Source organism: Hipposideros armiger, unplaced genomic scaffold (genome assembly GCF_001890085.2).
Source record: "Hipposideros armiger isolate ML-2016 unplaced genomic scaffold, ASM189008v1 scaffold_75, whole genome shotgun sequence".
NCBI lineage: Eukaryota > Metazoa > Chordata > Mammalia > Chiroptera > Hipposideridae > Hipposideros > Hipposideros armiger.
In genome coordinates this window covers 2,468,091-2,481,118 of record NW_017731425.1, presented here as the reverse complement: position 1 = coordinate 2,481,118, position 13,028 = coordinate 2,468,091, and the positions used below count along the sequence as shown (strand labels likewise).

General features: G+C 59.5%; 2 protein-coding genes across 6 annotated transcripts; one reads left to right on the top strand and one right to left on the bottom strand.

Annotated features, from left to right (window-relative positions):
• Window positions 1–2,677: 2,677 nt before the first annotated feature.
• On the top strand, window positions 2,678–8,268 carry GAS2L1 (growth arrest specific 2 like 1). Of its 2 annotated transcripts, XM_019643128.1 has the most exons (7): window positions 2,709–2,836; window positions 3,292–3,408; window positions 3,856–4,516; window positions 5,833–5,940; window positions 6,037–6,133; window positions 6,221–6,392; window positions 6,928–8,268. In XM_019643128.1, exons 3-7 carry the CDS (start codon window positions 3,875–3,877, stop codon window positions 7,961–7,963), a joined length of 2,055 nt encoding a protein of 684 aa, XP_019498673.1. In that variant the 5' UTR covers window positions 2,709–2,836; window positions 3,292–3,408; window positions 3,856–3,874; the 3' UTR covers window positions 7,964–8,268. The 2 variants fall into 2 exon arrangements, with proteins under 2 accessions (XP_019498672.1, XP_019498673.1); XM_019643127.1 differs by lacking the exon at window positions 3,292–3,408 and having other exon boundaries at window positions 2,678–2,836.
• A 164-nt stretch (window positions 8,269–8,432) lies between these two features.
• On the bottom strand, window positions 8,433–11,835 carry RASL10A (RAS like family 10 member A). 4 transcript variants are annotated; one of them, XM_019643131.1, is made up of 4 exons: window positions 11,499–11,835; window positions 10,566–10,648; window positions 9,346–9,470; window positions 8,433–9,063 (listed from the first exon to the last, which is right to left on the bottom strand). In XM_019643131.1, the coding sequence occupies exons 1-4, from the start codon at window positions 11,593–11,595 to the stop codon at window positions 8,796–8,798; spliced, it is 573 nt and encodes a 190-aa protein (XP_019498676.1). In that variant the 5' UTR covers window positions 11,596–11,835; the 3' UTR covers window positions 8,433–8,795. The 4 variants fall into 4 exon arrangements, with proteins under 4 accessions (XP_019498676.1, XP_019498678.1, XP_019498675.1 ...); XM_019643133.1 differs by having other exon boundaries at window positions 11,554–11,835; XM_019643130.1 differs by lacking the exon at window positions 11,499–11,835 and having other exon boundaries at window positions 8,433–8,688; window positions 8,770–9,063; window positions 10,566–11,468.
• Between the last annotated feature and the right edge of the window lie 1,193 nt (window positions 11,836–13,028).

Below are 13,028 nucleotides of genomic sequence, written 5' to 3'. Positions count from 1 at the left end.
AAAAAAAAAAAAAAGACAGCCAGAATCCAACATCTTATCACCAACCCCATTGCCACCTCCTGATTTCCCCCAGGGCTCCTGCCCTGCCCACCACAGCAGCCACAGTCAGGTCACACTCCTCCCCTGCTCTAAATCCCTCCATGGCTCTCATGTGCCTGGAAAGAGGTGTGGACCACAAAGCCTACTTGATCTGCCTCAATCTCTGTATTCTCATTCTTCCCTCCACTCCAGCCTCATGGGCCTCCTCACTCTTTCTTTCTTTCTTTTTTTAAAAAAGATTTTATTGGGGAATTGGGGAAGGGGAACAGCCAAGTTGTTGTCCTTCAATCTTAGTTGTGGAGGGCGCAGCTATCTCAGCTCCAACAGCAGCTTGTGGCTGCTCAGCTCAAGGTGCTGTGTTCAGCCTTAGTTGCAGGCGGGCATAGCCCATCATCCCATGCGGGAGTCAAACAGGCAACCTTGTTGTTAGGAGCACATGCTCTCACCAGCTGAGCCATTCTGCCACCTGTTGGCAGCTCAGCCTGGGCGCAGCTCACTGGCCCATGTGGGAATTGAACTGGTGACCCTGTTGCTCAGAGCTCGTGCTCTAACCAACTGAGCCACTCAGCTGGCCCACCTCACTCTTTTTTTAAAAAAGATTTTATTGGGGAATTAGGGGAGGAGAACAGTGCTGGGGAATCAGGGGAAGGGGAACAGACAAGTTGCTGTCGTTTTGTTCTTCAGCCTAATTGTGGAGGATGTTGCTTCACTGGCCCAAGTTGGCACCATCATTGTGCTCTTCCCGGGTGAGGCAGATCGGTCGCCGGCCTCTGGACGGCCGCTCACAGTGGCTCACGCTGACTGTCAGCCACTCATGGTAGCCTATGGCAACCCACTGCAGTGGGGGCTGCAGCCTACGCCGTCGCCAGTGACTCACAGCAGCCCAGTTCCAGGTCGAGCTGTTGTTCACCATCTTAGCTGTAGAGGGCAGTGTCACTGGCCCCCATGTGGGATCCAAACCAGGGCCCTGCTGCTCAGAGCTGGCTTGGGACGCCAGCTCTTAACCAACGTGCCATTCGGCCGGCCCCTCCTCAGGCTTTCTTGAACACAGAAGCACACTCCCACCTCAGGGCCTTTGTATTGACTGTCCCCTTTACTCGAAAAGCTCTCCTTTCCATACAGCTTCCTTCCTCACCTCCTTTACTGATCACTGATTTAAAATTACAGGCCCATCCCACCCCTGTGCTCCAGATTCCTGTTCCCTTTCACCTACCTCCACTTCTGTCTCCTCCCCAGCACCTCACCCAAGTCCTGAGAACTAGTTCTGTTTGTTCCGTGCTTTCTGCTCTTGGTTGCCAGTGCCAAGAGACTCAGCATACAGTCAGCCATTATTATTACTAGTTAGGGGCCTTCCTCACTCGATGGTGGGGGAGGGGGCCGGAGGAGAGGCTAGAGCGGAAACTGTACCACCTGGGTACCCAAGGCATTGGGGTGAGTTCCCATTTTTTGAAAGGTCATGAAGACCCAGTGAGATGATGCATGTGAGCTGCCTGGCACCAGGAGGTCTGGCATACTGTAGGTACTCAATAAATGCCCCTGATCCTAAAATGAAGGTATTCTCCTAATAGTCATGTTCAAACCCTGGCTCCAGCTGCTCTCTTGACTGAGCCCTTGTTTGGGCATAAAAGTGTCTCTCATAGAGGTGACTCACTAATTCCTTCAGGTCAAGGGCACAGAGCAGGCCTGGCACACAGTAGGAGCAAAGCTCTAAGCCTTGGCTATTGTTGGTGGCGCTTCCCCTGCCAAGCTGGCCCCACCAGGCCAGCAAGACTGTGGCCCAGCCAGGCCTGACGTCTCCACCCAGCCAGCAGCAGCAGGGGGCAGGATTTCCCGCTGATCCCAGCCAGGTCCCTCCTCTGCAGTTTGAAAAGAAACCAGCAGGGGATTAACCCTCCCGAACCAGGCCAATCAGGCAGCCCCTAACCCTCCTCTCCCCTTAATTCAGTGCCTGACCTAGGCGGCCAGAAGTGGTTGAGTCTGGCTCTCTCCTGGCTGTAGGGCAGGGATCACAGGATCAGGGGACCCTAGGTCTTAGTCACTCACCTACCCTCTGAGGCTCAGTGTCCTCATCTGAGAAACGGGTTCCCCTAAACTCAGGGTTAAAAATGCACATTCAGTGCGGAGCAGGACCCTGAGTGGACATAAGGGGGCCATCTTCCCACTCTCTGAGGTTGGCACTACCCAAGGAAAGCTCGCCTCTTCTCATTTATCTGACCTAGGGAGGTCCACCCCAGCCGGAGGTGACTTTGCAGCCTCTGGCCTCTATTGCTTCCTGAGTTGTCTTGGGAACAGGCTGAGGGGCCTTCTCCAGGGAGACCACTATGGGGGGGTGGGTGGGGGAGAGGAGGGTTGGTGCAATTAGAAGCGCCCAAATCGCTCTCCAGAAGACCAAGGAGGGTGGAAGGGACTGTGGGGACTATGCTGGGTGGGGATGGGGCTTCTGGGCTGGTAGGGTCGCCTGGGAACCCTGGTCCCGCCTTTGCCCCAAGCCGGGAGGGCCAAGCACTCTCGTCACAGACCTGGTTCCTGGCCCGCCCCCCAGTCAGGAGACTCCAGCTCCTCCCCAAGTCTGCCGGCCGGGCTGGGGAAGTGAGCGGCCCCTTTAAGAGCGCGCGCCCCCACCCGCCCCTCCGGGCCTGATCCGAATTCCAGGGAGGCGGGGCGGAGACAGCGGGCGCAGTCATCGCCGAGGCGGGACTAGGATCCGCTGTGGCTCGGAAGTCGCCTCTCTGCGGCGGCCTGGCCCGGCTCCGGCCCCAGCCGGGGCGATGCTCCCCGAGGCCGCGGGATGAGCCAGGTGAGCGCGGGGACCCCCAGCAACCGCCCGCCTTGACGATACGCACTGATGAGGAACCGGGCGGCGGCGGCGGCCTCTGTTCCCCGGGGCTGTGTGACCTTGGGCGGTCCTGTACCCTCTCTGGGCCAAACTCCAGAAGGACGGGCCGGGCTGGCGGAGGCCGTGCCGAGTCTCGGCCGCACACTCCGGCTTGGGCGCCAGGGAGGTTCCTCGGAGGCGGGGCCTGGCCCCGGCCAGCGGCTGCCTGATCATGCTTGGGATAGTCAACGCGGCAGCTTCGCCCGCGCTCCGCCACCCATTGGTCTCTGCGACCTTGACGGAGTTTTTAACCTCTCTGCGCCTCAGTTTCCTTATCTGTAAAATGGAGATAATATCATAGCGCTCTCAGGCCTGGCTACGCTCAGTGTGGTTGCTGTTACTATTACTGCTATGTCGTTTGTTATAATGACACTTAGGGAAGGGGGCTAAGGGAGGACCCTGGACCTTCCCAGAGGAGGTGGGATCGGCAGCATCCCTGAGCAATGGAGCGCTCCTCTTTCTTAGTTGGGACCTGGACTCCTCTCCTGTCCACTGTGAGTCCGAAGCTGTGGGCTTCCTCTCTCTCTCTCTCTCTCTCTCTCTCTCTCTCTCTCTCTCTCTCTCTCCCCCCCCCACCTCCCAATCCCCTATCCCTGTCACACAGGGCAGAAAAGATGAGCTCCTCTCTGCCTGGAAGGGAGAACTCAACCAAGTCCCCAAAATTGCCCGCCCCCCCCCCGCCCCGCCCAGGAGCGAAACAGCAAACAATTATAGACAATTAGTCATTTATAAAAATTATACCATTAGGTCCAAAGAGGAAGTAATATTGTGCCCATTTTGCCAACCAGGAGACCGAGGTACAGGGAAGTTTTTCACAGCCAGGGCTCAAACTCAGGCATTTGGCTTGAAATGACAGGCAGGTGCAGGGGGTCAGTGACTTAGTCTGTACTGAATGCTTGCTGGGTCCTCACAGCAATCCTGACCTGTGTCCTTGCCCACAGTGACTCGGCTGGCCTGGGCATGGCGGACCCAGTGGCGGGTATCGCAGGCTCAGCAGCCAAGAGTGTGCGGCCATTCCGCTCCAGTGAGGCCTATGTGGAGGCCATGAAGGAGGACCTAGCGGAGTGGCTCAATGCCTTGTATGGCCTGGGTCTGCCTGGTGGTGGTGATGGCTTCCTGACGGGGCTGGCCACAGGTACCACCCTGTGCCAACATGCCAACGCTGTTACTGAGGCCGCCCGTGCTTTGGCTGCTGCCCGCCCAGCCCGTGGTGTGGCCTTCCAGGCACACAGTGTGGCGCCTGGTTCCTTCATGGCCCGTGACAACGTTGCCACCTTCATCGGCTGGTGCCGCACAGAGCTGGGTGTGCCTGAAGTGCTTATGTTTGAGACTGAGGACTTGGTGCTGCGGAAAAATGAGAAAAGCGTGGTGCTCTGCCTGCTGGAGGTGGCCCGGCGCGGGGCCCGCCTTGGCCTGCTGGCCCCTCGCCTCGTGCAGTTCGAACAGGAGATTGAGCAGGAGCTACGCGCAGCACCCTTGGCCCCCAACGCCCCCAATGCACCCACTTCCGAGGAGGACACTGAAGAAATTGCCGCTGCACCAGGGGTTCCCACCCGCGGGCCCCGCATGACGCCCAGCGACCTGCGCAACCTCGACGAGCTGGTGAGTCCCTTGGCCCCTGCTATGTTCTTACCCTGCACTTTGTGCCAGGGACCAGACAGCAGAGCCAGTGCCCACAACTGGTCCCTGAACCTCTCCTCAGGACAGCCTGCCCCATGGAAAGGGTGCATGTGTTAAGTACCAAGTGTAAGCATCACCTGGCCCCAAGGAGATGGATGAACAGGCCCACAGAGGGAGAGGTACAGGGTGAAGTCACATGACCCAGCTGACCTGGGATAAAATCTGGGCTCCACTGCATGACTACCCCCCTTTTATGTACTAACTAGGTACCAGATAAGTGCTGTGAATTCCTTCATCCAGGGGCCACATGATTTGAGCTCCCCCTGTGTTCCTTCACTCGAATGCTAGATAGTTGTATCCACAACAGCATGGAGCTTGAGGTTGAGTGGGTGCCTGGCACACAGTAGGTACTCAGTGAATGCCTAGGGAAGTTCCCAGGGGCTCTGCAGGCCCCTCCCATTCCCCAGGGCCCTGGGCATATGCTGCTGCTGGGAGCTGCAGACTTAGTTCTATTCTACTCTGAGCATAGGAGGTGTCAGACCATGCCCCCAGCTTCCTCCTCCTCCTCCCAGGACCTAGGTGTCCCTGACACCCCCGCAGTTGGGCCAAGAGTTTCCTTCTTATCAAGGGATTAGGACTATGATGTGTCCATCCTGGGGGGGATAGCCGGATGGCGTGGGCAGAGACTGCCACCCCGCCCCCGTCCTGGACCAGGGTCACCCGAGGCTCCAGCTGCCCGTTTCCTCCAGCCCCGCCGTGAGTGAGGAGGCAGGCGGGGTTGCCCACATAGCCAGCCTGGCAGCTCTGGGCCTGGAGGAACGTGGGCAGAGGTATGCTTGCCAGGCGGGTGGTTTGTGTGTGCATGTTGATGTGTGCTGTACCCCACATCTGTGGCACTCCGTCTCAGTATGGTGTAGGCCCCCTGCACTCATGTTCTGTAACTTGCCTCCTCCCAGGACCTGGCCTTCCTGTGGGCCTCACAGCTTTCATATCTGTGAAGTGGGTGAAGGGAGAGTGAGGACAGCTCCAGGACTCCCCCAGGTTCAGGGGCGGTAGGGATGTGCCTCCTTGGGGTCCCAGGCCCTGGCCTGACCACCATCTGGTTGGTTCCCTGACCCCTGATAGCCAAAGGGGAAGGATTGCTCATGAAACGTCAAGTGTAGAGGCTGCACCCAAGTCTGGGGCAACACAGTCCATGCCCCCATTCCCTGGACTTCCTCCTGACCCTGGGGTCACTGAAGTAAGGCTCCAGGGGGAGGGACTTGACCCTTGACCTCCAGCCTTTCCTCTGGCCTCAGGTGAGGGAGATCCTGGGCCACTGCACCTGCCCAGACCAATTTCCCATGATCAAGGTCTCAGAGGGGAAGTACCGCGTGGGAGACTCCAGCCTGCTCATCTTTGTGCGGGTAAGAGTGAGGGGCTGCCTGGCAGGCGGTAGCCCAGGGGGTGGGCTGCCAGTCCCATAGGACAGGCTGTGAGCTGCCCTTGCTGGGCTCCCACAGGTGCTGAGAAGCCACGTGATGGTACGCGTGGGTGGCGGCTGGGACACGTTGGAGCACTACCTGGACAAGCATGACCCTTGCCGCTGCTCCTCCACAGGTCAGTGCCCATGGCGGGGGCAGGCAGGCAACAGGCTCATCTCTGTGGCTCCACCCCTCACACACCACCTGTCTTCCCTCCCTGCAGCCCACCGCCCACCCCAGCCAAGGACCCGCACCTTCTCCCCCCAGAGGGTGTCACCTACCCCCAGCCCCCGAGCTGGTAGCCCAGCCCCAGGGGTAGAGCGCCAGGGCTCCAGGCCTGAAGTAACACCCATTACCTTACGCAGCTCAAAGGAGGGGCCTGAGACCCCACTCAGGTAAGAGGTAGGAGGACATGAGGGTGAAGGGTCTAGAGGGTGGGGGTGTCCTCCCTGAACTCTGTGAGGAAGGAGCTGTATTCCAGTGTGACTCACGCCCTGGGAAAAGTTCCCGTGGGTGGGGGCTGGCCTGGCTTCCCCTCTCCATGGCAACCCAACCAAATGAACAACACAGCTGGGCGGGCCCTGGGCCTGAGTGGTGGCCAGTCCAACCCGGCTTCCCTCTGGCCTGCCCAGGAAACAGGCAGGCTAGGGAGGGGGAGCTTAGGTTAGGGCCCCGGAGGCCTCGCTTCTTCCTCTGCCTTGTGGGGGGTGGGGGAAGCTACTGCAGAGTCTCTCACTTCTCCCTGGAAGTCCCCACGACAGACAGAAGGCTTTGACAGCCCCCACCAACACCCCCCCAAAGCACCACAGGTGTCCTCCCCGCCCCTTCCCAACCACAAACCTGCTTCTTCATTCCTCTCCCTGCCCGTTTTGCACACCAGTCCTCTTTCCATGATGCCCCGTCTCTCTCTCTCTTGTTCCCCTGCCTCAGAGCCCGAGATCAGCTCCCCCCTCATCCCCGCTCCCGACGCTATTCCGGGGACAGCGACTCCTCAGCCTCCTCAGCCCAGAGTGGCCCCCTTGGTGCCCGCAGTGACGATTCAGGCACTGGTCCCCAGAGGGAGCGGCCCAGCCGGAGGCTGACAACAGGCACTCCAGCCTCTCTGAGACGGCCCCCTGCCCCTCGAAGCCAGTCCCGAGACCGGCTAGATCAAGGGCGGCCCCGGGGGGCCCCAGGAGGCAGGGGAGCCCAGCTGTCGGCCCCCAGCCCAGCCCGACGGGCCCGGAGCCAGAGCCGCGAGGAGCAGGCTGTGCTGCTTGTACGGAGGGACCGAGATGGGCAGCACTCGTGGGTGCCACGGGGCAGGGGCAGTGGGGGCTCTGGCAGGAGCAGCCCCCAGACTCCCCGTGCCCGCAGCCCTGCAGCCCCCCGGCCTCCCCGGGTCTCCAGCCCCAGTCCAGAGTTGGGCACCACACCAGCCAGTGTCTTCCGCACCCCACTGCAGCTTGACCCGCATCACGAACAGCAGCTGTTCAGGCGCCTGGAAGAGGAGTTCCTGGCCAATGCCCGAGCCCTTGAGGCTGCTACTGGTGGAACTCCCACAGAACCAGCCCCTTACCCAGCTCGGGCCCCAGACCCTCCAGCTCCTGACTCAGCCTACTGTTCCTCCAGCTCCTCCTCTTCGTCCCTCAGCGTCTTGGGTGGCAAGTGTGGCCTACCGGGGGACTCTGGCAGAATGACCAATGGGCTGCCTGGGCACCGAGGTCCAGCCCTGTCCAGCTCTTCCGATGAAGGCAGCCCCTACCCTGGTGTTGGGGTGCTGCCAGATGCATCTGGGAGCCCCCTGGCTGGCCCCGAGCCCTCAAGGACCTGGGCACGGGGCCGGATGGACACACAGCCAGACCGAAAACCCTCACGAATCCCCACACCTAGGGGCCCCCGCCGCCCATCTGGACCCACGGAGCCCGGGGCCTGGCATGCCCTGCACTCCGTCAGCCCAAGGGCTGCGCCGGATTCCTGGATGTGATGGATCAGCCTAGCTGCCCCACAGGCCCCCATTCCTTCTCTTTTTCCTTTGTGGCCTTAACCCCTCTGCATCAGGGAATACCCCCCCAACCCCATGCCTCTCGGGTACCAGACCTCATGGGACCAGACCCCTTGGGACCACATGGCACAATGGGACCTCTGTTGTACATTCCGATTGGGGGATGAGTGTTGCTATTTAATTACTAATATTATTGAATGCCTTAGAGGAGGCTGGACCAGCCCAATGAGGACCCTTCCTGAGGTCCTGTGGCCCTGCAGAGCCTGACAGTAAAGTTTTGTTCCAGCCACTTGTGTCTGCTTCTTGGGGATTCAACCTTGGGGCCATCATACCCCTTTGAGGGCCCTCATTAAATGTTAGGATTCTGGAGTTAATTGCCAGGCGCAAAGCCCGGCAGTTCTGATCTCCACGATTAAGATTACCCTGCCCATCCCAGAAATGCTAGCTGCACTTGAACCGTTTCCCCCTTTATTACCTCCTGAGAGATGTGACTTAAGAATTTGTCCAATGAGGCTCCAGGAACAGTCAGAGCTTCCAATCAGATTTATAGTCAAGTCCATTTCATCGAATGGGGTCGTGACCCACCAAGGTCCCAGAAAAGACTGATCTTGTACAAAAAGGCTTTGGGGGCCTGGCTGGATCCAATGAGATTCAAAGAGGCCTGTCGCCCAGGAGACTGGGTAGGAGTTTTCCTTGTCCAATCAGGAGGCTCCTGTCCAATCCAAGAGAAGTTGGGCAAGCTCGTCCAATCCAGGTCCCTGGTGGTTGCAGTCAGACTGTCCAGCGCCCCCATGGGCTTCGTGATCAAATTAGGTCACATGAGGCTGCAACGTGCAGGATGCAATGCCCCTTGCAGGCGCAGGGCCGGGTGCGCAGGACGGGCACGCATCAGAGCGCAGCGCAGCAGCTCCCGGAAGAGACGCAGCACGTGCCAATTGTACTTAGCGGAGCACTCGAGGTAGCCACAGTGCCAGCCCCTGCGCACGAGGGCGGCCAGTGCGCGCCGAGGCCCAAATCGCAGCCGCTGCCGGTCCCGCTTGTTGCCTACCACGAGGATGGGCGCCTCTGGTGCACCCGCTGGCCTGGGGGCCAGATGGGAATGAGGTCCGCGGTGCCAGGGACCCCGGGGCCAGAGAATTCCCCCCCTGTGGGTATATACACTCAGGAGCATCCCCTTTTGCAGCCAGAGGCCCGCAGCAAACACCGGATACGTGTGGCCCAAAGACTTTCCCATGGCAAAAGGCCTGGCCTGGCAGGCCTGAGATCAGGCCCAAGACGGAGGAAGAGCCCACCCACTCCCCTTAGGCAAAGGCCCAGCCAGATTGGCAAACTCTCCCCGCCCCCACCTCCAGCTGCGTGCCCACCTGGTTTCCGCTATGCGCTGCCGCAGCGCCTTCACATAGTCGAAGCTGTCTGGGCTGCAGATGTCATAGACGAGCACGAAGGCATCTGTGTCCTGCAAGCTCCAGTCCTTAGGGTCCAGCCACTCCTGGGGGCGGGAGGTCGGGGTTTGTCGGAGCCACCTGTCCACTCTCCCGAGTCCCGACCTTCTGCAGGGGCCTAAACCCACAGTTCATCCTCAGGCCTCTGTCAACCCCATCCTCATCTATGAGCCCTGGCCCCCAATTTCCTGGGCCTGACTGTCCTCATGGCCACCAGGGCAAACATTTCCAAACTGCCTGAAGCCAGTCGGTCACCACCAGCCCTCTTTCACTCTAGGTTACCTCTCTTCCAACCCTCTAGTTTATTCCTCCTTCTTCCAGCTTTCCACAGCTCAACTCGGGTCAGTCCCCTCCCTCTACCCCCTGGCCGGTTGGTTACTACTGCTCCTAAGACTAATTCCAAAAAGCACTCGGCCCGTGTCCCTGCGCCCCCAGAAACCACCAATTGTCTGGAACCTGTAAACGTTCAGGCCTCCCGGCCTAAGCACGTGTTCTTATTTCCACCTGGAATGCCTTTCCCACTTCTTTTCATCAAAACTTGACTCATTCTTACAGGTTCAGCCCAAATGCCACCCACTCTTGGGAACTCTGCTTAATCCTGCCTGCTCTTGCCTCTTCACCTCTCTGAGGCATCCAGCTCCAAGGATTCAAAGTCTGTCCTGGACTTTGCACAAATTACTAAACGAGGCTTTGCTCCAGGTCACAGGAATGAAGGAGCAGAGAATGCCCTCTACCCGCCCCCCCTCCTCCAAAGTACACCTCTGTATCTGGCCCCAACTTCTTTCACTAAAGCTCTGCTCAAGGCCCCAAACACACAACGTTCACCCTTAGGGAGACACGACCACGTTCTGCCACCCACTGATCCAGACCCACCAGCAGAGGCCGGCAAATACAGAGGCATTTACGCCAGTGAGAAAAAGCCAGTTCGCAAAATCGCCGGACCTCAGGCCTGGTCCTGTGGGCCTCCAGGCCGGCGAGACGGGATGAGACACACAAACACCAGGACACACATTCATCCTTCAATCCATGAACACAGTTGGGCACCCTGGGGCTGTCCACGCGGACAAGCACGTGTGCACCAAGTATCCACCCTTCCCCCGCCCCCACGTTGTCACACGATCCTTCGCCCCTGGAACCGCTACCTCTAGACCCTCAGGGCTGTGACCCGGGCCAGTGGCGTCGCCGTCGCGGATGCTCAGGTCGTAGACGGCGCCGTCGAGCAGCACTGCGGGACGGTAGAGGCGCGGTCCGTTAGTGGGCTGGTGGCGCTCGGGGTAGTCACCGAACAGAAACTGCCGGATGATGGCCGTCTTGCCCACGCCCGGGGCACCCAGTACGGCCACCCGCAGGCTGCCCCCCATGGCCCGCGCGCGCTGCCGCGCCCGGTGCTGGAAAACCTCATGCGCCGGCGCCGGGCCGTGCGCCCCGCGCGCCCTGCCCGGTGCGCCCCGACCCCGCCGCGCTCCTCATCGCTACCCGTAACACCGAGGCCCGGAGAGGCCAGGCGGAGGTCGGAGCTGGCAGTGGGAGGGCAGACAGACAGCCGAGAAGGCCGACGGCGGACGAACGAGTAGCTCCGGCGGGTGCAGAAGCACAGAGAGAACAGACCCGGCGCGCCGCGCACAGACACCGCCTCCGCTCCGCAACGCTACTGGAGGCGCCGCCAGAAGCGCGGATCACCAAGGTCCGACCTCCTCGCGCGAGGGTCCTGCAGCAGAGCGGGGCTCGGGGGACGGCACTGCCCCTCGGCGCCTCAGTCCCTCCGCCCTTCTCTCGCCCCGGCGCCCGGAGTCACCGCCCCAGCCGGCGGCGCGAGCGAGCGAGAGAGCGAGCGAGCAGAGCCTCCCGGAGGCGGCGATGAGGTAACCGCCCGCCGCCCCTCCCACCTCCCCCTACTCGCCCGGGACGCCCCTCCCGGGAAGGGTCGCAGGAAGATGGCTGGGCGCAGGGAGCCCGTGGAGGGACCTAGCTCCTTCCGCGGATCGCGATTCTCTCAACCTGCTCCAAAATAGAAGCCCTTCCCGCCCACGTCCGCTTCTCCAAACACGGCTCCCCCAGGCTGACTCCAGACAAACCCCGGCCCGCTGGACTCAGGACGCCCGGGATCCGATACGGCCCCAGCTGTGTGACCTTGGGTGAGTCGCCGCACTGCGTTGGCTCTCTGCTCCGCATCCATCAAAACCAGACACCATTTCTTGAGAGCCTACTACATGCGGGGTCTTTTACTAAACAAGCACATATGTGGTCCTTGAATCTATAGCCTTAACCTGGTATCTCCATTTGAAAGGAGAAAACTGAGGCCAGAGAGGGGATTCTCCAAAATTGGGGGGGGGGCAGTGGATAGCCCCTGACCCCACAGCCTTATGGTCTCCTCAGAGGAGCCCTCCCACCTTCCTCTGCCCACAGGGGGAAGTGGCCAGTTGACAATACGTCAAATGACAGTCATCGACGCCTGAGGGCAGGACAGGGAGTGCTGAGCCCAGTACATACCGGTTCGCTGCAGCTCAGTCCCAAATCCCTGTGCCAACAAGGTTGAAAGATCCAGAAATTGGTGGACGCCACCCCTGTCACTGCTAAGGCCAGGTTTTCTGCCTGAGCCTCCACCTGTAACTCTCTCAAAGCCCCATTCATTGTTCCTGGAGCTGGTGAGTTCCTTCCCGATCAGGTTTGGAAAACCTGGGTTTGCTCAGCTCCCCTCCCCTCTGTCTCTCCTTGCCTTCTACTTACAGAGGGGGCTTCCACATCTTTGACCAGATGCCCAGGTACTTGGTGAAATGCACACATCTCTGTTTCTGCATTGACCAAAGGTTTCGCTCACTGCTTGCCAAATTTCTGAGATGGATTTTGAAAGGAAAAAAAAAAAAAAGTCCTACCTTAGGAGAGAAGGTTCTAGAACACATGGGGTCCAGGAACTGTAAGAGCACAAACATCCACACCCCATCCTGGGGGAAGTGGATGAGTGAAGAGGAGCTAAACCCTGAAGTGCGGAGGGCAGGCATCCTCCAGGGAGCAGGTGATGGCAACCGGAGGGTGTTTCTCCAGAGCATTGGGTGTGGTTTCATCCTCCCATATTGGATTAGGGACCTGGGTCTGTTTTCACTCTTCTCTTCAGCCACTAGGGAGCTCAGAGCCAAACTTGTGGCTACCTCTGGCAGTTTTTCCAGGTCTTCAAGCCCAGCCAGTGGGGACTCCTGGCTTCACCTTCATTTCCTGCCATAATTTTTCCCTTCACCTGATTTCCCTACTCACTTTGTAACTTTTCAGGCTGCTGGCTTTTGGAAGCTGCCTCATTTCCTTTGGGGAACAAGGCAGGCAGTAAATAATACTAAGCCCCTCTTCCCTTTTGGCACTCAGCAGGCTCTTTTTCCGTAAGGCCCTCTGTGGGGCCTACTCCCCTGCCTGAAGTGCCCTCTCTTCTTGTTCCTGCCCACTCTTGAGAGCCAGCTCTGGTTATCCGCTTCTGGAAAAACTTTCTTGCTTCACTTTCCAACGGAGTGCCTTTTGGGGCAGGGTTTCTTTAGGAACAGACAACAGGACTGGTGGAGGGCCTATCTGGGATCCAGTATGGTTTCTCAGTGCGAGGTTTTGGAATGATGGAGGACGCT

What these genes read in the sequence shown, in the direction of transcription:
- GAS2L1 (XM_019643127.1), top strand. Translation starts at nt 3,875, where the DNA reads ATGGCGGACCCAGTGGCGGGTATCGCAGGCTCAGCAGCCAAGAGTGTG. An exon ending in GCCTGCTCATCTTTGTGCGG is followed by an intron (nt 5,941 to 6,036) that starts GTAAGAGTGAGG and finishes GGGCTCCCACAG; the next exon opens with GTGCTGAGAAGCCACGTGAT. An exon ending in GGGCCTGAGACCCCACTCAG is followed by an intron (nt 6,393 to 6,927) that starts GTAAGAGGTAGG and finishes CCCCTGCCTCAG; the next exon opens with AGCCCGAGATCAGCTCCCCC.
- RASL10A (XM_019643129.1), bottom strand. Translation starts at nt 10,784, where the DNA reads ATGGGGGGCAGCCTGCGGGTGGCCGTACTGGGTGCCCCGGGCGTGGGC. An exon ending in ACAGCCCTGAGGGTCTAGAG is followed by an intron (nt 9,471 to 10,565) that starts GTAGCGGTTCCA and finishes TCCCGCCCCCAG; the next exon opens with GAGTGGCTGGACCCTAAGGA. An exon ending in CAGCGCATAGCGGAAACCAG is followed by an intron (nt 9,064 to 9,345) that starts GTGGGCACGCAG and finishes TCTGGCCCCCAG; the next exon opens with GCCAGCGGGTGCACCAGAGG.